At 42.6% G+C, this 22067-nt stretch overlaps 1 protein-coding gene across 1 annotated transcript in view; it reads right to left on the reverse strand.

The window, feature by feature from the left end:
* Window positions 1-22067, reverse strand: part of SLC2A2 (solute carrier family 2 member 2) — a 60559-nt gene that overhangs the window by 15772 nt on the left and 22720 nt on the right. Inside the window, exons 2-4 of the mRNA XM_075547882.1 lie at window positions 12351-12443; window positions 8653-8915; window positions 1013-1137 (exon numbers count right to left, since the gene is read on the reverse strand). Of these exons, the coding sequence (XP_075403997.1) occupies window positions 1013-1137; window positions 8653-8915; window positions 12351-12443 (481 nt within the window). The remainder of the gene's footprint in view (window positions 1-1012; window positions 1138-8652; window positions 8916-12350; window positions 12444-22067) is intronic.

Genomic DNA, 22067 nt, shown 5'->3' on the forward strand with positions numbered 1-22067 from the left:
ATTCAGGTATTTGTACTGGCATTGAAAATAATGAAAAGAGATGTTGGATTAAGTTATTAACTTGTGGATAGGGTAGACTTTTACTTTAACTGATCATTGAACACACGTGGAAGAGGAGTCTTTTTTCTTGTCTGCAGACAAAAATGTTCTACAACTATCTTATGCCCAATTCCATGCCAGCATCTCCCTCCTCCTCCTCTATGCCACCCCCATATACAAGACCGAGAAGCAGGAGTCACGTTTGTTGGGATCATTCAGAGTAGAGGACACAGTCGGAAGGGTGGAGCGAGCCCTCTTCCTGCAGCCAGACCAAGAGTGATGAGAAAGACATTCTTCCAAGGCCAGCAGCGAAAGCTTTCCCCGGAGCTGACACTCGGACTTCAAACTGCTAGCCTTCCAGACGGGGACAGAAGAAGTCTCTACTTGTTCTGCTCCAGCAGCGCTAGGTGGCCAAGGCACCTATTACATGGAACATTTTCAAGACGCCCGAGCCTAACGGACACACTCCTCTCCTGCTTCTTCCTTGAGGAGCTTCCTTGGCTGCCTCACTCTCCTTTTATCTCTTGAAAGATAAATGGTGTCTCATACAGGCTGTGTTGTATGTTTTTCGGTATATGAAACCCAGGATCGATGGACCTGTAGGGACAGCATGTGGGATAAGGGTTTCGTGGGGTTAGGTACCTTGTGGGGGTAAAAAGGAGCTGATGTCAAGGAGTACCGGCAGGAAACAAATGTTTGGAAACTGATGTGGTAGCAATTGTACACTAGTGCTTGACATGATCGAACTCTGGAATGATATGTGCATGAACTCTTAATGATAAAATAAATGTGTGCTTACTTATTATGAAACTATTTTAGGCTCAAAAAAATATCCCTGCATGTTACCACATTTGCCCTGAGAATGATTTTCAGACAAAGTGTGTGTGTGAGCGCGCGCGTGCGTGTGCGCACATGGGTGCGCATGTGTGTTATAGGTATGTGGGAGGGGAGTGTGAGTGTGTGTAAGACTTACCACAGTAGAGTCCTGATATACTTCTTCCTGAAATTATAAGAATATGCGTGGGTCCCAGTTTTGAAAACCCCATCAGTAGTGCTCCAAGTAGTGAGAGGATGTTTGCTGCCATCATAGCCTTGATTCTGAAATTTAAAAAGCAAGGATTACAATTTCAACATCACAACTTGATACAACAATTTGCAGAGCATGCCTAGGTTTCCTCCCCACCCCCAGCTCACCTCCATCCATGAGCGTTTATTTTCATTTTGCTGTGAACGCCAGCTAGGGAATCTTGCACCAGGGGCTGTGGTGGCGTAGTGGTTGTGCATGGGCCTGCCAACTCCAAGGTCAGCAGTTGGGAACCCCTGGTCAATCCGTGGGAGAAAGACGAGGCTCTCTGCTCCCGACAGGATTTACAGTCTCAGAAACCCACAGAGGGAGTTCTACCCGGTCCTATAGAATTGCTGTGATCCAGAATGGACTCAATAGCAGATTTCTTTAGGAACTGAAGATTAACAATAAATATTATTATGGAGCCCAGGTGGCATAGTGGTTTCGCACTGGGCTGCTCACTGCAAGGTCAGCTGTTCAGAACCACCAGCACCTCTGTGGGGGAAGGAAGACGCTCTCTACTGTGCCAAGAGTGAACACTCTCAGAAAGCTCCCTGTCTCGTCAGGGCCCTGTGAGTGAGAATCGACTTGAGAGTGAAATGAGCCAAGAGTTGGGTTTTAACCAGGTGAGTGATTTTATGATCTGCGATTGTCATCAAGCAAATTGGTGACAGCTAAATCCAATTCTCTAGTCATATGCCAGGATATTTCCAGAATCTAGGAAGTAATGTCAAACAATATGAACTGTATAATGAAGCTGACAATAGCAATAAAAGCATCATCTTCAAAATGAGTAACATGAAAATTGACAACAGTACCATCTCTGATACTTTCAGAAATATTAAATGCAGGAAGGGGAAAAATGAGGAGCTCAAGTAGAAAGCAAATGTTCTGAGAATGATGATGGCAACAAATGTGCTTGACACAATGGACATTTATATATGGATTGTGATAGAGTTGTACGAGCCCCCAATAAAATGATTTAAAAAATACAAAAATAAATGAAATAGATTACTAATCTAAAAAAGAAATATTAAACGGACAATTAAAATACATAAAACTCTTCTTCAGCGTGGCTTAGAAAGCCAGTAAAAAAACTCTGAGGGGATGGGTGCAGAAATGTTTGTGCCAAGAAGAGATGAAAACACCGTGCCATGTTCTCTTGATGTATTAAACTTTGATAGCTAGGCCTTTTCTAAACAAGAATCTTTAACACCAATCACCTTTTTTCCCGGAGAGTAAAATGATATCATCTTATGCTGCAATAACTGCCCACTGAATAAAGGATCCACAGGATGTTCATTTCCTTCTTTCAGACCGTGGCAATATGCTGCCTGATAGCCAAAGGGATTTTGCAATGTAATTCAGGTAAGGATATTGGGGAGATGGGGGCCTTTCCCTGGATGACTTAGGTGAGTCCAGTGATGTGAGAACAAGGCTGTCAAAGGAAGAAGTAGGGGAGATATTACTACAGAAGAAAAGAAGGCAATGTGGTGTCTGACTCAGAGATCATAGTGATGTGCTTTTAGACAAGTCCGGAATCAAGATGCCACTAGAAATTGGAAAGAGCAAGGGACAGATTCGCTATGCCCTGGTGGCATAGCAGTTATGCATTGGGTTATTAGTCGAGAGGCCAGATGTTCAAAACCACCAGCCACTCCTCAGGATAAAGACAAGGTTTTCTACTCCCTCAAAGAGTTAAAGTCTAGGAAACTCACAGGGGCAGTTCTACCCTGTTTTAGAGGGTCCCTGTGTGTCTGCATCCACTCGATGACAGCGAGTCTGTTGGTGTTAAGACTTTCAGAAAGAATCAGCCCACTGGAAACCTTGACTTTTATCAGTTGGAACTGCGTTAGACTTCTAAAAACTGAAAGAAATAAAATTGTTTTGTTAAGGATTGAATTGTATCCTCCAAAAAAATATGCTTCCAATTGCCTAGGGCATCATTCGTAGTCTTATGTAAATGATCCACCATACTCTGCCCTCTTGTAACCGGAGTGTGTTGCACATGCAACCTCTGAGATGGTAACGAGGCAGGACTGTTGGGTGGCACCAATTCCGTTGGCTCTGACGTATAGTGAGTGACTCTCTCTGCAAAGGAATGAAACATTGTCTGGGGCTGCCCCTTTCTCACGGTTGACCTTGTGCTTGAGCCCTTGTTGCAGCCGCTGCCCTCAAGGTCCTTCCTTTCCCCTGCCGCTCCTCTACTTTACCAAGCACGATGCCTTTCCCAGCAGTGGTCTCTCCTGAGAACATGTCCAAAGTACAGGAGACAAAGTCACACCATCCTCTCCTCTAAGGAACAATCTGACTGTGCTTCTTCCAAGACAGATTTGTTTGTTCTTTTAGCAGTCCATGGTCATGTCAATGTTCTTCACCACAATGAAAATACACTGTTTCCTTATTTAACGGCCAGCTTTGACACTCATAGGAGGCCATGAAAAGACCACCGTTTGGGTCAGGCATACCTTCAAAGTCACACCCTTGTTTTTGAGCACTTTGAAGAAGTCCTATGCAGCAGATTCACCAATGCAGTGTGCTGTTTGACCTCTTGACTGCTGCTTCCATGAGCATTGGCTGTGAATCCCAGCAAGGGGAAATCCTTGACAACATCCATCTTTTCTTCATTATCCTGAGGTGACCTATTGGGCCAGTTGCGAGGATTTCAGTCCTCCTTACATTCTGAAGGCTGAAATCCTGATCTTCATCAGCAAGTGCTTCTAGCCCTCCTCACTTTGAGCAAGCAAGGTTTATTTTCTGCACAACACAGGTGGTTAATAAGCCTTCCTCCAGTCCCGATCCTATAGATCTAGCAGCATCCTTCTTCATATAATCCAGCTTCTCAGATTATTTGCTCAGCATACAGATTGAGTAAGTATGGGTCTTAGGTTTCTTTGGTGGATAATACCTCGGTTCTTGGCTTTGCATGAGAAAGATTACACGCCAAAGCCTGGTTTGTGACCCAAGTGGGTTTTCATAAAGGATGGAAGAAGTTTCAGGTTTGACAGTCTCAGAAGAGTGCACGCTATTTCAGGAAGCGTGGCAAACTGAGCGAGAGCCGCACTGAGGCCCACAACTGAACACGGGCAACCTCGTGGGACTGCGCACCCACCCGTGGTGACCTGAGCTCAGAGAGACTGAGGCACGGCGGAGCGGGCACAGGAGCAAGGTCAAGGGGAGAAGGGAGGGCCATCCTGCCAAGGTATTTTAAACCTCTGGCTGGGGAGGTGTGGCCAAAGGTATTGGTTGACCCCATTGGCTGAATCAAGCTCACTTGGCTGGGGGTCGAGGGCGGGGAGCAGTTGAGGGGAGGGGCACGACTGATTTGGAGCATGCCCAGTTAAAGGGTCCTCACAGGCGTTTAATGCTCACATGCTTCTTTCCCAACCTCCTATGCAGTCATGGGAGGGACAGCCCCCCTCTCCCCCTATCCTGCTACCTAACATGGTGAGAGGACAGAACCCTGACACACATCTCTTTGAACAGCCACACGGAGGTTAAAGAGTTAATATATACAATCTACAGGAGCAGCTCATATCTCTTGAGAGATGAAAGAGATTAGACAAGTGAGCAGAGATCAAAAGGACCTACTGCCCACAAAGATAGGCGAGCTGGGCGTGGAGTGTTTCCTTGGACTCAAAGTGCCTGGCTGGCAGACCTCGTAGCTTGATAGACTCGGGGCATGATTCATGCCAAGACCCAGGACAGGGATCTCGAAGGGACGCCAAACCCACTGATGCTGAAAGGAAACACAGACCTGCCTCCTGAACCGTGAGCCAACACAGAGAAAGGCTGCCTACCATTAGGGCTAGCTTCCTGAATTTGGACTTAGCGCCTCCTAAATTGGGAGAGAATGAATTTCTGTTTGTTAAAGCTACCCGTTTGTGGTATTTCTGTTACAGATACTAAGACCATTGTTTTAAGCCACTAAATCTGTGTCAATTTGTTAAAGAGCTGTTAAAAAAAAGGAATATAAATCATTAGTTAGAAGTGAATTGTAAATTATGGTCAACTACCCAAAGACAGGGAAAATAGAGTGATGGTTTAGAAGCTCATCAGTAAGCAGAGCTCCAGATGAAGATCTATCTATCTATCTATCTATCTATCTATCTATCTATCTATCTATCTATCTATCTATCTATCTATCTACCTACCTACCTATCTATCTCCCCCCTCTACTCAAGGACAGAGGGCAAGCACATTCTGTAATTTACCTAAGAAGTTGCTACCAGCTAGGCAATAGTCTACTGGCTGGGGGATAGGATGGGGAAATAAAAATCATTCATGAGACCAGTTTGTCCTAAAGTCCCTCATCCTTCCAACAAAGAGTGGATGCCAAAGCACTTCCTACAGCATCAAAGGACTGTTACCGTCTGTTCTGATGTGGGAAATGGTTGAGAATGAACAGTCGCTACAAGGAAAATGCTGTCAGGTTGATTCTGATTTCTCTCCTCGTGTGTTCAGAGCAGAGCTGCGCTCTGTAGGGTTTTAAGGACTGTCACCTTTCAAGAGTAGGTTTCTAGAAAACCGTGGGTAGATTTCTACCAGCAAGGTTAGTAGTAGAATGTCTAACCAAAGAGTCCAATAATCTATAAATAATTGATATAGTTGAATTGGGGGAAATAAATCAAATTCTACATATATATAAATCATATACATGAATGTTTTGCTACATGGGCTGCAGATGATATGTGTGTGGATTTATTCCCAACAAATCATGCCTTTGTAATTAGTGGATGGCTGCAGACATGTACTCTTAGTAATAAATCATGGCATTTTCTAAATTGTCTTCCTGGAAAACATTGGTTTATGGACGATATGAAGCTCTTTTGCCTTAATTTTGAACTTGAAATGATCAATTCTGTGAGTGTTTCTTCAAGAAAGTTCGTTTTTCGCTTGAGAGGTGTGAGATGCCTCGCTCACTTTCACTGACCACAGGCCCTCAGATGCACAGTGATCACACTATTGATGGTCAGTCCTGAGGTTTGAGAGAACATGCGTCCTCTTTCTGACACCAGGATGGCAGGGAACTATTTTAGGGGAAGGCTTTAGGGGAAGCTTATCAGAATCTTGTTTCTAAATGAGGGGTAACAAGGAATTCACTTTTTTTTTCCTTTACGGATGGGGAGAAGCATATTTAACATTTTTATGGTGCTTAATTTCACTTACTTTAAAGCCAATCCAGGTTACTCTCCACTCATGATTTAAACACTTTGGATGACAATTACAATCATTTTTAAATGATGGAAGTAAGTTTAAAAACTGATTCTCAAGGTCTGCTGGCAGAACATAGTTCACAAAGACAAGGTGCTCGACCTACTTTGGTGAACAGGCGTCTTATAGCTGGTGAGCAGCCATCTAAGGCTGCCACCCTTGGTCTCTCCCAGGCCTGAGGAGAGAACGATGGCAATCAAAAGACATGGCAATTAGTCCAGTGGACTAATGGACCACAAAAGCATCAAATCATCACAACCACGAGATGAGCAGAACTAGATGGTGCCTGGCTATCACCACCAAATGCTCTGACAAGGTCACCTGGCTAGAGTGGTCAGAAAAATGCAGGACAAAACTGAACATCATAAGAGACCAGGCTTACTTGTTGGCTAGAGATTGGTGGGACCCCTGACACTCTGGCCTTTAGCTTTCATGACCAGAACCAAATTCACTCTTGTGGTAGAATGATCAACCATTTAAGATCAAAAGGGGCTTTATCCGAGGACAGAGCCCAGAGGGTTAGAAAGAAGGAGGAATGGACAAAGGAAACACAGGGCAGAAGTGGGTAGGTGATGATGGTACCCTGAGGGGCTTGCAAACAAGTTGTTGGCACAGAATGCGTATAAATGCAAACTGATCGTCTTCCCTATAAACCTTTACCTGATTCACAATAAAAACTTAAAATGATCAAAACTCTGTTATTATAGATTCAGGTTTAAAGCTCAACTAAACACAGTAAGTTGATTAAAAAGAAGAGGCTGGCTATTTTCTTTTACAGTAAAGTCTTTCTCAAGTAGGGACAAGAATAACACTTGAGTTATGAAAACATATTACCACCTAACGATGTACATAGCTCCGGAACAAGAGGGAAAAGTAATCAGAAGTTTAATAACCAAAGAAGTTAAAAGCATAACTTTGTATCTGGAATTGGAAAAACTAAGTGGGAATTATTGAGCTGTCTGTATTGTTATTTACATGTTTAAATTTTTTGCATATATTCTTTTTCTAATGAGAAAAAAGAGCCATTAATATAAAAAAGCTAGGCACAAAGGGCAGGAAATAAGTCTAAAGAAATAAATGATCATTTGCTTTTCTAATTTCATGTCTTCATATAGGCGGCAGGATGGTACTCAGAGCTAAGTGAAATTTGAGGGTAAAGGAGCTCCACTGAAATTTTAAATCCAAAACACATACTAAAAGCTCAAGTTGAAAAGCTGAGACACCCCTGGCTTTACCACAGGTTGGGGCTTTTGAGAAAGCAACGTCAGCTAGAACTAGCAGCCACTGCCAAGTACACTGGGCAATTGGGAGTCAGGGACATTGACTTGACCTTTGGATTTGACTGGATCTAAATGCTAAGTTCTGTTTTAAACACGAAAAATTGGGTGTTTTAGAAATGGAGAGGTTTGGTGAAGCAAATCCCAAATCTCTTAGGATTTCAATTGGGTTCAAATAGGGATTTCAATTATTTACTTAAGTGTTTCAATTGAACCACTAAAACATATATGAAGGAAGATGAGGAAAGATAAGATGGGCCGAAGAAAATTTTTTAATAGACAACATAGAATTTTACACATTCATAAAGATTTGCAAATTTTATGAAATTTTTAAGTTGATTATTTTATTAAAATTTTATAAGAAAAAATTTAAACTTTAATGAAAGTGAAAAATCCTTTAAACCTGTAAATAATAATATAGGCAACTAGCTTAACAATTCACATTAAGTTTTTCCAATTCCAGATGCAAAGTTATACGCCTAACTTCTCTGGTTATTAAAATTCAAATAACTTTTCCCTTTTAACATAGTAAGGCTGTAAGATATATTCTTAATTAAAGAGCTTCAGGACACAAGCATTAAAATGTATACAAGAAAGAAGATGGGGAAAGATATGATGAGGTGAAAGAAAAAAATATACATATAAAGGCTTGAACACGACACGCTGGATCATTAGTAGAAGTAAGCTACTCATTTAACAATGCACTCATGTGTGTAAAAGAATTCCAATATTGGCTTTTCTTCTGAGTTCCTGAGCTTGTTACCAGTTGTGCAGTTGTTTACTAACACGTCTTTTAGACTAGGGAGCCAGACAATCCAAGTGATTACCGAGAACCACACTCTCTAGTTCCTGTTGCTGAAAATGCCTCCCCAATGAACCAGTTGCGATTGCTTTCTCCATGGACAGGATTTAACTAACATCAACCTTGGCCTTGGGCTGGAGAATCAATGCTAACATTACTTATAGACAGAAGGCGATATCTTCCTAAATAAATTCTAACAAAGTCAACATATGAAACTTTCCAGTGATTAATGCTGATCTATGACATCTGCTTACCTTCCAAGTTTGTCTCCAAGCCACCCCCCAAAGAACGATGCTATCATTCCACCAACTGCAAAGCTGGATACCGACAGGGACCAGAGCATGGTGATCAGGCCGGCCGACGCCACATTATCCTCCTCAGTCCCAGGGGTGGATGCTGGGCTCACTGGGTACAGGTCTTCGGGCATTTCATCTGTTCTGTTGTTAACATAGCTGTCCATAGCTTTTCGGTCTTCCAGTGGAGCACCCAACACGAATCTATAATGGGAAACTATAATCTGAGGAAATAAAATAAAGGAAAATAGCACCCGTATCACAAACATTCGAAAACATCGTTCTGGATTTTCTTTTAAAACAGAATCCTCCCGCTCATCAGTGACACAGACACGCGTAGATAGATTTATGCACCACTGACCATGTCCCATAAAAGAGCGTGTGGTCAGAATGTGCATCGCCAACAGAGTCCCAGCAGGGACCCATGAGTAGAGGCAACAGAACACAGGTCTAAAGCGCGTTCATCCTCCACCGTGGAGATGGAGATGACCGTAGAGAATGCCCACTCGGGTTGGGGTGGTGCCACATAGGAGCATCCCTCCACCTCAAGGAGGTAACGGCAACGGGGAGGCTAGCATTTCAAGAAGAATTTTAAATGGAAGCCAGAAATCTGGATGTTGATGGAAAGGTGTCCAGTGTTTAAAAGGTAGTAGCCATTTAAATGGGAAAGAGTCCGCACGCTGACAAGCCCTGCGTGTTCCTGTCCAATGGGACCCTTGCACAGCAGGATTTCCATTGTTTACCTAATTGTGTCAACAGAAGCATTGGAGTCCGTATAAGAAAGGAGAAGGGGAAAGATGAGGCTCAGGAAAAAAAACGTTTATAAAAAATTTGAACACTGTGTGCTGGGTCCTTGCTGGAAATAAGCTTCAAATTTAGCGTCCACCTTCTGAGAGGCAGTGCCAAGAGGAGAGGACAATCCGCTAGATGATTGATGAGTTCCAAAGACAAAGAAGAAATCATTGGACCCTGGGAAGGGATTGAGACAAAAAAGAAGTTCCTCCTACTGGTCCTCCGAGACTTCCGTGTGCAACAAGCTGAGCTGCGCTGAGATGATGACTGACGGAGCCAGGTCATATAACGTGCTCCCAAAATTAAACACAGAAACAAACTCCCTGCCATTGAGTTGAAGCTGACTCACGGTAACCCTGTTGGAGAGAGCAGACCTGCCCCGGTAAGTTCCCGAGGCTGTAACTCTGTACGGGAGCAGAAAGCTCCATCTCTCTCCCTTAGAGCAACTGGTGGTTTCTTTTGAACCGCCGACCTCGAAGGTCGAAGTCCTAGGTGTAACCCCTAGGCCACCACAGCTCCTCCTAATGTGCTTCCATAGAGGCAAATCATACCAAAGTGCAATTGAGTTGAAGCAAATCTTCTCGGTTATCTTCTTCCCATGGCATTTCTGTCCCTGAGGCCCCGTCTCAGAGGCAGCGGGCTGTGATGATGCTCTCCAACAGGGCTGGAAGGCAGCTGTGCTCCCTGGCTGCAAATTCCTAGGTGCTCAAGTCAGGTGGGGGCAGGGGGAGGGGAATTGATACTCCTTTATAGTCAAAGAAGTCTCAGGAAGACATTTCCCTCATCAGAAAGTCCCCCTGTCTGGACAATATCCAACTCGCCAAAACTCACTGGTCTGGTGGCGGCCTAATAGGAGCGGGCAAATTGACCCTTTGAGTGTTGGAGACTGGTACTCTTATGCACAGAAAGAAAAAAAAAAGTCAGGATACTGTCAGCAGTTTTTCTGCATGAGAGAATTATAGCTTATTTTTCCTGATCGTTTCTGCCACACGTTTGTGAGATTTTATAACATAACAAAGTGTTTTTAAATGTCTTAAAATGATTCCAAAAGTCATTCCCAAACCACACCAAACTCACTGCTATTGAGTTGAATCTCACTCGTAGCAGCTCTGCAGGACAGCATAGAACTGCCTCTATGGATTTCCAAGACTGTAAGTAACTCTTTATGGCACCAAAGAGTCTTGTCTTTCTCTCTAGGAGCGGCCGGTGGTTTCAAACTGCTGGCCTTGCAGTAAGCAACTCAACGTACAACCCACCAGGGATCCTAAATGTCATTCAGCTAAAACTACAAACAGATGGACTTGAATGACCATTCTTACATAATTGTGCTTAAAAAACCTTCTAAACACACAAAAGGAGGGTTATTAAGTGGGCAAAAAGGGAGGCCAGTGAGCAGATCAGTCCCTGCTTTCAACTCTGACTCAGATGGGAGACCATCGTCTAGTGGCCCCTCTAAAAGTGGTCGGTGTGGGTGAACTAGAATAGGGACAAGTCTTCCATGAAAAGAGAAGACAGCCATCAATATGGAAAATATTGTGACCACTCATTGGAAAAAACAAACAAACAAACAAACCTACCTTTCCCGGCTCCACAAAACATTCCTCATGGTTCTCAGCCTTCCTCAGGCCACCACCCTTCCATACAGTTCCTCATGTGGTGGTGACCCCAACCATAAAATTATTTTTGCTGCTACGTCATGACTGTAATTTTGCTACTGTGATGAATCAGGCGACCCCTGTTGAGAATGGCTGCCTTAGAGCTTTCAACCACAGAAAGGCCCCACTGCACTCAGGATGATGTGCGACAACTAAAGCATACCTTTGGGCCTGAGGAGCAACTTTTTTTCAGGTGATGGGCTCTGGCCAATATACACTAGACACATTCACACCCTGCAGGATCTTCGGTTTTCTTAGAGGGTCATGGTAGAGACAAAGGTGGAATAATGGTGAATTTATAGGATTCAGGTGCCAGAGCACCTTCTGTGTGCCAATCATTGTGTTTGGCACTGGTGATAGAAAGAGGGACAAGTGTTGTCCTGCCCCAGCACTTTAATCAGCTGAGTTAGAACTGAGGGGAGCTCCTGGTTGCTTCTCTAGGGGGTTTAAAAAACCATCTCTCTCGCTTGTCTAAGAACTAGACACCAGGGTAGAGTTTCATAAAATACATGACAAAATTTTAGAAATTATTTGATAGTAAAACAAAAGAAAAACACTCTAATTGTTATAATGGAGCATGTAAAGACTTTGTTGGACTTCTTGACTATTAGCTTAAAACTTTGTTTTACCTTGAAAGCATGGTAAGAAACAAGAATGGGGTGAAGGACTACGATCAATTCCCAGGTCTGGGCTCCTAAAGGTTTTAATCTGATTGGAGACCTGAAAAATCAGGTTGTTGGGTGGACTGAATTAGAAAAACCATTATGTTAAAATGTCTGATACACATTAAGTAGGTGCTTAGTACATGTTTGTCCAAGGGAAAATATTTATTTTATTGGTTTCTGTTGTTATTTGGAGTTTTTTACTCACATATTATTGGGAGCTCTGAACAAATGCTGTGCTAAGCTTCCCCACCCTCAGCAGGGTTGGGCATGTGACATCTGGCTGGAGTTTTCTGTGATTTCAGCAACTGGTACGCAGCAATCAAGAATTATTTATGACTTTCTTTTTTTTTTCCCTGTGAGAGTTACTGACTTAGGAGTCAAAGGCAAGTTTATCAGCTTTGGGGCCATGCGCATGACACCTGACCAAAGGCTGGGATTACCTGGTGTCCCCACATGGGCACACTTTATCTCCACATGTCAGGAACATGTGCTAGCTCTCTGTTACTGACAGATTGCCAAGGAAGAGAACTTGTGATGTTCCACTTGCCTGCTGAGGTGCATTGATTACACCAATGTCATATCCAAACTGGAAGGAGGCCAGGACAGTGGTGAAGACAGTGAAAACCAAGGTCCCAGTGACCTGGGGAGAGAGAAACGCAGGGCAGGAAAACGATCAGGTAACTTCACTCAGCTGACACCTGGCTGTCCACAGCGTGGACTGTTACAAGCTGGTTCCTTCCCCTGGCTACCCACAGCCTGCTCTGTGCACCGGAGAACAGGAGGGTCATTTATCCCTTCCCTTCCCTGCAGCTGAAAGCTTGTTCAGTGGGAGACATCAAACATTCTATAAGTATAAATCTCCCCCACCCCATTTCTCCTTTTTAAGCAACCAAAATCAGGATAGAGAACTAGACTTGCTGTGGATGAAAATTAACTGTCCATATCAGGGGATCCATTTATATCCTTAGAAAAAGCCCAGGGAGACCCAGTGACAAAGAGATGGGGTGCTGGCCTGGTCAGTGCCGTGGGTCAAAAGGGCCTCAGTACGCATTCATTAGGCGTGACCAGCCCCTGCCCTGAGCCACATCAATATGCACACAAGGACTTTTCAGCGTTTGCAATTAAAATTCGAGCACCTAGAACTTTCAAACTTAGAATTGTGGCTTAAAGGATATTTTTTTATGTTCAAATCTCTGTAGCTACAGTAAGGCAATCTAGAAAGAGTGAATTTGTATCATCATCAACTTAGCAATTATCTTCTAACCATAATCTTGCTGTTAAGTTGACTTACAGCAACCCCAAGCGTTCAGAGGACAACAGAGCCCCATCGGGTTTTCAATGGTAGGGTTTTCAGAAATACAGCGCCAAACCTCTTGTGTGAGTTGCCTCTGGGTGTACTAGAATCTCCAACATTTCAGTGAATGGTTGAAAATGTTAAATGTTTGTAATACCCAGCGACTCCATGAGCCCTACTGGAGAAGGGCTATCATGCGCTGAGAGACATTTAAGAATATTCAGTGCAATATTTTACAAATAGAAGCAAATGTTCTAGAAAGTATTAAATGTCACTCAACAGAAAAGCGCTCAAATAGATTCAGCTCCATTAAGGTATAGAACTCTATTTGCTGTTAGTTCCGACTCAGAGAGACCCCATATACAACAGAATGAAATACTGCCTAATCTTGTCTCATCCTCACAATTGTTCTTATGTTGGATCCCACTGTTGCTGCTACTACGTCACTGCCTCTGGTTGAGGACCTGCCTCTTTTTCACTGTCCCTGCACTTTACCAAGCACGATGTCATTCTTCAGGGACTGCTGTCTCCTAAAAACATGTCTGAAGTCCATGGGACAAAGACTCGCCATCCTTGCCTCTAAGGAGCATTCTGGGTTTACTTCTTCCAAGAGGGGTTTGTTAGTTTCTTGTGGCAGTCCGTGGTATTTGCAAAATTCTCCATCAGCACCAAAATCCAAACACATCGATTCTTCCTTAGTCTCCCTTATTCATTATTCATCTTTCACATGAATATGAAGCAACTGAAAATACCATGGCCTGGGTAAGGCATCTTGTTGTCCTCAAAGCAACATCCTTGCTTTTCAACGCTTTACAGAGGTCTTGCGCAACGGACGTACCCAGTGCAATGGGTTGTTCGATCTCTTGATGCTGCTTCTATGAGCATTGATTGTGGATCCAAGCAAGAGAAAATCCTAGACAACCCCACTCTTTTCTCCATTAATCACGATGTTGCCTAGTGGACCAGTTGTGAGGATTTTGATCTTCTTTACATTGAGTTGAATCAATGCTGCTGACTGTAGCACTTGATATTCATCAGCAAGTGCTTCAAGTCCTTCTGATTTTCAGCACACAGGCTGTTATCTACATATCGCAGGTTGTTAATAAATCCCTGATCCTAACACCACTTTCTTCTTCATAGAATCCAGTTTCTCTGATTATTTGCTCAGCATAGAGATTGAATAAATATGTTGAGAAAATACAACCCTGATAAATACCTTTCCTGATTTTTTTAAATCATTGTATCGGGGACTCTTACAGCTCTATCACAATCCATACATACATCCAATGTGTCAAGCATATTTGTACATATGTTGCCATCATTGTTTCCAAAACATTTTCTTTTTACTTGAGCCCTTTGGTATCAGCTCCTCATTTTCCCTCCCTCATGAACCTTTGATAAATTATAAATTATTATTTTTTTCATGTCTTAAACTGACCATTGTATCCCTTCATCCACTTTTCTGTTGTTTGTTCTCCTGGGAGAATGTTATATGTCAATCCTTGTGATCGGTTCCCCCTTACTCCCTCCACCTCCCCTTACGCTTCTGGTATTGGTACTCTCATTACTGGTACTGACAGGTTTATCTGTCCTGGATTCCCTGTGCTATGAGCTTTTATCTGTACCAGTGTACATGCTCTGGTCTAGCTGGATTTGTAATGTAAAATAGGGGTCATGATAGTGGGGGGTGGGGAAGCATTAAAGAACTAGAGGAAAGCTGTGTGTTTCATCGGTGCCGTACTGTACTCTGACTGGCTCCTCTCTTCCTTGTGACCCTTCTGAAAGGGGATGTTAAATTGACTACAAATGGGCTTTGGATCTCCACTCTGCCCTCCCCCGCATTCGCAACAATATCAGTTTTTCTGTTTTGTTCTAGGTGTTTGATGCCTTATACCCGATCCCATCGACACCTCACTATCACATAGGCTGGTGTGCTTATTCCATGGGGGCTCTGTTGCTTCTCAAGTAGATAGCCGCTTGTTTATCTTCAAGCCTTTAAGACCCCAGATCTTTTGAAAGGTAGACACCATCAGCTTTCTTCACCACATTTGTTTATGTACCCATTTTGTCTCCAGCGATTGTGTCAGGGAAGGTGAGCGTCAGAGAGTGGCGGGTTAGTAGAATAAAGTGTCCTTGCATTGAGGGAGCACTTGAGTAGAGGCCCAATGTCCATCTGTTGCCTTAATACTTAAAAAATAAGTATATGTACATAGATCTATTCCCCTATTATTATAAATAAATATATTTGCATATATTTACACCTGCCTGTGTTTAGACCTCTAGCAATGTCCTTTGCCTCCGCGTTCTTTCCTCTTGTCCCACTGTCCTGTCCAGCCTTCAATCAGGTTCCAGTTATTCCTCTCAGCTAAATTGTCCTTGATCAAGAGCCCCAAGGCATCCTATGCCTTCCTCACCATTGATTTTAGATCACTTGTTCCCTTGTCCCTGGGTTTGTTGGCAACCACTTCCTTTCCCACCTCCCTCTCTCCCATGGCCCCCCCACCCCCGGAACCATTGGTCCCATAATTTTCTCCTCTGGACTGTTTATCTCACCTGTCTTATCTAGATAGACATGCAGAGACAATAATAACCACAAAAACAAAGCAAAGCAAAACATAACCGCAAAAGAAAACAATAAACAAAGCCAACAGCAAAGAAAGAAAAACTTATAAATAGTTCAAGGTCTGTCTGCTGACCTTTATGAGTGTTTTCCAGTGGAGTCTGTTGGGGTGTCACGCCCTGACCCCAAAGTCTCTATGTGATCTTCCTCGGGGACTTCATTGGTGCTCCCTTGCTGCTCTGCTGCATGCCTTTAGTGTTTTGTTCCGGTGTTGTGGGGTCAGATCAGGTACAACTCCCGCACCGTGTCGCCAGTGCTGTCCTCTGTGGGTCAGTGAGGGGCATCGTGTCTCATGGTGGGGTCAGCCCTATGATGCTCTCTGTGCACTGGCAACTCTGAGCAGGAATATTGTCCTTGGGGCTTGGTGGGTCAGGATGTGTTCCACTCTCCCCTTCCCTCTTCATTTGCTCCTGGTCAAAAGCGGCCCTCTCCCTGAGCTGCATTTTCAGTGCTATCCTCTGAAGTGCACTCTGGGGGGTAGGGGGGAGGCATGTAGTTGGGATGGGGGCTGGCCCCACAGACCTCTCTGTTGGTTCCCTGCCTCATGCCGGTGTGCTGCATTTACGTCTTGGCACACCGTGTTGAAGTCTGGTCCCTCTCTCCCTATCCTGTGGAGATATAAACAATACCACCCACCCTTGGGTGGGTTAGTGCTATGTTTCCCTCTACCCCTGTCTTTCTCCACCCCCTCCTTTTTAGTTGACTGCCATATGTATCCCTGGGTTGGGTTTGGCCCCTGCCATAGGACCTGGACGTCATCCCAGGAATGTATGTATATCGAAGCTTTCCCCTATGCCCCTTTTGCATTTTTTAAGCTGACCTCAGTGGGCGCATGATGCACTTGTTCCTTTGTGCTTGGCTTACTTTGCTTAGCATAATTTCCTCTAGTTCTTCCCATGGATCTGAGTGCTTCATGTGTTCATCACTGCTTAGGGATGCGTAATACTCCATTGTATGCATGTACCAGTTTTTTAATCCATTCATCCATTGATGGAAATTTGGGTTGTTTCCAACTCCTTGCGATTGTGAACTGCATCACAATAAACATTGGAGCACAGATGTCTGGCCATGGTTTGGTTCTTGCCTTTTCTGGGTAATGCCCAATGGGGGGATTGCTGGGTCATCTGGTAGCGCAATTTATATCTGTTTTAGATATTGCCAAATCGATTTCCATTGTGGTTGCACATACCTACAGGTACACCAGCAGTGGATGAGAGATCCTATCTAATACTTGTTATGTTCTGATTTTTTTAATTGAGCTATCTTTGAGGGTGTTAGGTGGTATCTCATAGTTACTTTAATTTGCATTTCTCTTATGGTTAATGATTGGGAACATTTTCTCATATGTTCATTGGCCAATTGGAATTCTACCCTTGTGAAACTTCTGTTCAGGTCCTTTGCCCACTTTTTCAGTGGGCAATTTTTTTCCTTATTGTAAGTTAGCAGAGTATTATATAATTTTGTAATAAGGCCTTTGTCTGATGTGTCATTGCTAAAGCTATTTCCCCAGTCGGTAGACGCTTTTATTACTCTCATGGAAAATTATTTTGATGTACATAAGTATTTTATCTTCAGTATATCCCACTTGTCAATTTGTGCCTCCTCTGTGTTTGTGTCCTTCCTATTTCTGATAGATAGCCTACGTATTCCCTACGCAAGAGTTCTCATGCTTATCCCAATTCCCTCATTGATCGCACTAATAGTTTGGGGTTTTACCTCAAGGTCTGTGATTCACCTTGAGTTTATTCTTGTGAATGGAGTGAGGTAAGGGTCTTGCTTCATTTTTCTGTAGATAGATATCCATTTTTTTCCAGCACCACTTGTTGAGGACATCTGCTTCCCCTTTGATATTTTTTGGGCTGTTATCAAATATCAGTTGTCTGTATGCTGATGATATTATTTCTGGATTTTCGTTCTTTTCCACTGGTCTGAGTATCTATCATTATGCCAATACCAGGCTGTTCTGACCACTGTGGCTACATAATAGTTGCTAAAGTCAGGAAAATCAAGCCCTCCAACTTTGTCCTTCTTCTTGAGGAGTTCTCTGCTTATTCTGGGATTCTTCGTTCTCCATATGAAGTTGGTAATCAGGTGTTCCAATTCTTTGAAGAAAGATGATGGTGTTTGTATCGGAATAACATTAAACTTATATAGTGTATTGGGTAGAACTGATATTTTTACTATATTGAGTCTTTGGATCCAAGAGCATGGGATATTCTTCAATTTGTTGAGGTCATTCTTCTTGTAATACTGTTCTGTAGTTTTCCTCATACAAATCTTTTGGGTTTTTTTAGTCAGGTATATCCCTAGATATTTCAATTTGTGCTTGGTTATGGTGAAGGATACTGCATATTTGATGCCAACTTCCATGGTCTTGTCTGGTGTGTATCGCAGTCCAATAGACTTCTGTCTGCAGGTCTTATGTCCTGCCACTCTGCCATATTCCACTATCAGTTCCAGCACTTCCCTTGTGTAGCTTTTGGGATTTTCCACATATAAAACAATATTATCTGTGAATAACTATGGTTTCGCTTCTTCCTTCTCCAGACAAATATCTTTGATGTCTTTATTTTTTTGCCTTATGCTGTTAGGTAGGATCTCCAGGATGATGTTAAATAGGAGTGGGGACATGGGACATCCTTAACTGGTCCCCTTTTTCAGTGGGATTGTTTTAGTATTTTCTCAATTGACTGCCATGTTGACTGTTTGTTTTTCATATCTAGCCTGTATTGTTTTGAGGACTTTTCCTTCCATTCCTATCTTCTTGGGTGTCTTAAAGAAAAATGGGTGTTGAATGTTGAATGTTTTTCCTGCATTTAACAACATTATCACATGGTTCTTCTAACTTTCGATGCCAATGTGGTGAATAATACTGATAGTCTTTCATATGTTCAAGCATCTCTGCATTCTTGGTATGGATCCCACTTGGTCATTGTAAATTATTTATTTTATATACTTTTGTATTCTATTGGTATAATAATCTGGGTACTTTAGAGAAATAAGTCCACAGAAACTCATGTATAAGAGAGTTTTATATAAAGGGTAAAGGCGCATCAAGAAAACATCTCAACCCAGTGCTGCCCAAGCCCACAAGTCCAAAATTAACCCATATGTCAGACACCAATCCACAAAACCCTCCTTCATCTTACAAAACACACAGTATGATGCTGACTGAAGGAGGAAAGCCGAATCAGTGAACATGTGAGCATCTCAGCACTGGCAAGGGCCTCCACATGGCTGCTGCAACACCCAGGGCTGCATTGGGGTAGGTCCATGTGGCTTCTCCTCAGGGATGTCTTTCAGGAAGTGAGCCTTGCCAGCTGAAGCAAGGAATGGGCTAGTGAAGCTGCAACCTGGTCCGGCCATCACAAAGCAAGAGACTCAAGAGCTCGAAAGGCAAGGCTCAGCAAGCCATTTATCTCTCTGCCCTTTAATTAACCCCACAAGTGTTTATCGACCAGGTTGGCACAGTAAACTGACTCAACTGGCCAGTATTTTGATAAGGATTTTTGCATCGATGTTCATTAGGGATATTGGTCTGTAGTTCTTGGTTCTTGGGGGATCCTTGCCTGGTTTTGGTATCAGATTTTTACTAGCTTCATAGAAAGAGGCCAGGAGTTTGCTGTCTTTTTCTATGTTTTGGATGAGTTTGTGTAGGATTGGTGTCAGTTCTTCCCTGAATGCTTGGTAGAATTTTTCTGTGAAGCCATTTGACCAGGGGAAGTTTTTTGTTGGTAATCCCTTGATAGCCTTGTCCATTTCTTCTATTGCTATGGGTTTGTTGAGCTTCTTGATATCTATCTGGGATAGTCTAGGGAGGACTTGTTTTTCCAAGTATTTGTCCATGTCTTCCCAGTTGTTAAATTCATTGGAATATAGGCCTCCATAGTACTGTGTAATTATCCTTTTGGTTTCATTAGTGTCCATGGTAACGTGCCCTGTTTCATCCCTCATACTTGCTATTGAAATGTGTTCCCTTCGTTCTTTGGTTAGGTTTGCCAGTGGTCTGTCGAATCTGTTATTCTTTTCCAAGAACCAACTTTTAGCATCATTATTTTTCCCCATAGATTTCTTATTTTCCCTCTCATGAATCTCAGCCCTGATTTTTCTTTTCTTTTGCTATTAGTAGGATTGTCCTGTTGACTCTCCTGTAATTGCTGTAAAACTTGTGACAGCATATCAATAAGTCTCTCTTCCTTTTCACGTGTGCATGTATTGCTATCAGACTTCCTCTGAACTGCTTTTGCTGTGTCCCAAAGTCATATTCTAATTCTCTTTAGTTTCTAGAAATTTCCTAATTTCATCTCTGATCTGGGCCAGTACCCACCCCTTTTGCAATAGAGTTATTCATCCACCAATTGTTTGCCCTGGTTTTCTTCATCTTCCTTTTGTTGGTTTACAGCCTCATGGCATAGTGGTCAGAGAGAGAGGTCTGTGTGACCTTAATGTGCTTGAATTTACACAGATTTGACTTCTGTCCCAGAATGTAGTCTATCTTTGAGTATGTGCCATGTTGACTTGAAAAGAATGTGAAGGGTTTGTTTTTGGGTGGAAAGCTCTGTAAACATGTATCGGGTCAAATCGTCTAATTGTAATGTTTAGATATGTAGCCTTCTTGTTAAATTTCTTTCCCTGTGATCTTTCTCAGAGAACAGTGTAATAAAGTCATTTACTATAATTGTTGAGCCTGTGATTTCTTTTTTCATCTTTTGGAGCGTTTGATTGATGAATTTTGTGGTCCTCTCATTGAGTGCATATATATTTATTATGCTCACTGGTTCTTGGTGTACTGTTCCCTTGAGCATTATATAGCGCTCCTCCTTATCTCTTGTTATGGCTGACACTTTGAGATCAATTATATATGAGATTAAGATCGCAACCCCTGCTTTTTTTTAATTGCTATTTTCTTGATATATTTTTCTCCCGCCTTTGATTCTCAGCCTATTTATGTCTGTAATCTTGAGATGTGTCTCCTCTAGTCAGCAGTGCTGTGCCAGTCTGCTAGCTTTTGCCTTTTAATGCCTGAGTTCAGTTCATTAGTATTCAGTGTTATTAAATCCATCTGTGGACTCTGTGATGTCATCTTGTACCTTCTGTGTTGGGTGTTTTGCTACCTCCATTCTTATTGGTGGGTTGTGCATGTGTGTGTGTCGGGGGAGGGGGGGCGTTGCTTGCCTTCTTTCCGACATTGAGCCAGTGCTATCTTGGGGGCTGTTTTCTCTTTGTTGACCTCAGGGTGTAGTTGTTCTAGATGGCATTCTTTTATTTGTGCTGGGTGAGTGTTGTTCTGCCCATACTGGGTCAGCAAGGATCTTTTGTAAGCTGGGTTTCTTTTAACATTTTCTTTTAGTTTTTCCTTGTCTTGGAAGACTCTTACTTCTCCATCAATCTTGATAGATAATTTGACTGGATAGAGTATTCTTGGGTTTGTGTTATTTTCTTTTATTTTTGGAATATATTACTCCACTCTCTCCTCTTCTTCATAGTGTCTGCTGATAGGACTGAGCATATTCTTATTTGATTGCCTTTATAGGTGACTGTTCCCCCCCCCCCTAGTTTTCCTTATGATTTTCTTCCTTCCCTCAAAGTTGGATAGTTTAACTATTATATGCTTTGTTGACTTCTTCTTGGGATTCAGTTTGTTAGCTGATGTTCTTTCTACCTCCTGAAATGGAGGTAACCTCCTGAATGGTTGCCTGGTTCTCATTCAGTAAGCTGGGAAGTTTTCTTTCTTTCTTTAAATGATAGAGCTTATTAGAGAAATAACAGGTTACATTTCCAAATAATAAAACAACTCAGGATACAGTTCTTCAATCAGGACAACTAAGCTGGGGAAGATTTCCTCTAAGAATTCCATCACAATTTTTGCCATTGACTTCTACATTGTGTCTTGTTATGGCAATCCAATTATTCTGTTGTTCTTCCTCCTCATAGCATCAAACATATCTCTCAGGCTTTCTTCAGCTTCTCTGATGATCTCATTTGACATTTTTTTTCCTGTTTGGTGAAGTGTGCTTGGTTGACCTCTAAGTCACTAGTGTGTTTCTTTGCCTCCTCCAGTTAGTTGGCGACATCTGTGAATTTGCTACAGGTTTCTTTGTCTCATCCCTTAGCTCTTGTTTTTACTTTTGGTGCATGGCATTTTTCTCCTCTATCATTTCATCCTTTTTATGTATTGCTTCCCTCATATCCTATATGACTCTAAGCAGCATTCTGAAGATTTCTTTCAGTGGGAAGTCAACGTTTGCCTCTTCTAAAGACTGCAATTAGGGATAGCTCATCCTCTGACATTGGATTTTGTTTCTCATGTTTTCTTGTTGAAGCTGTTGAGGCAGCTTGCTGCTTCTGTG

The sequence above is a fragment of the Tenrec ecaudatus genome, chromosome 4, assembly GCF_050624435.1.
Source record: "Tenrec ecaudatus isolate mTenEca1 chromosome 4, mTenEca1.hap1, whole genome shotgun sequence".
Classification (NCBI taxonomy): Eukaryota; Metazoa; Chordata; class Mammalia; order Afrosoricida; family Tenrecidae; genus Tenrec; species Tenrec ecaudatus.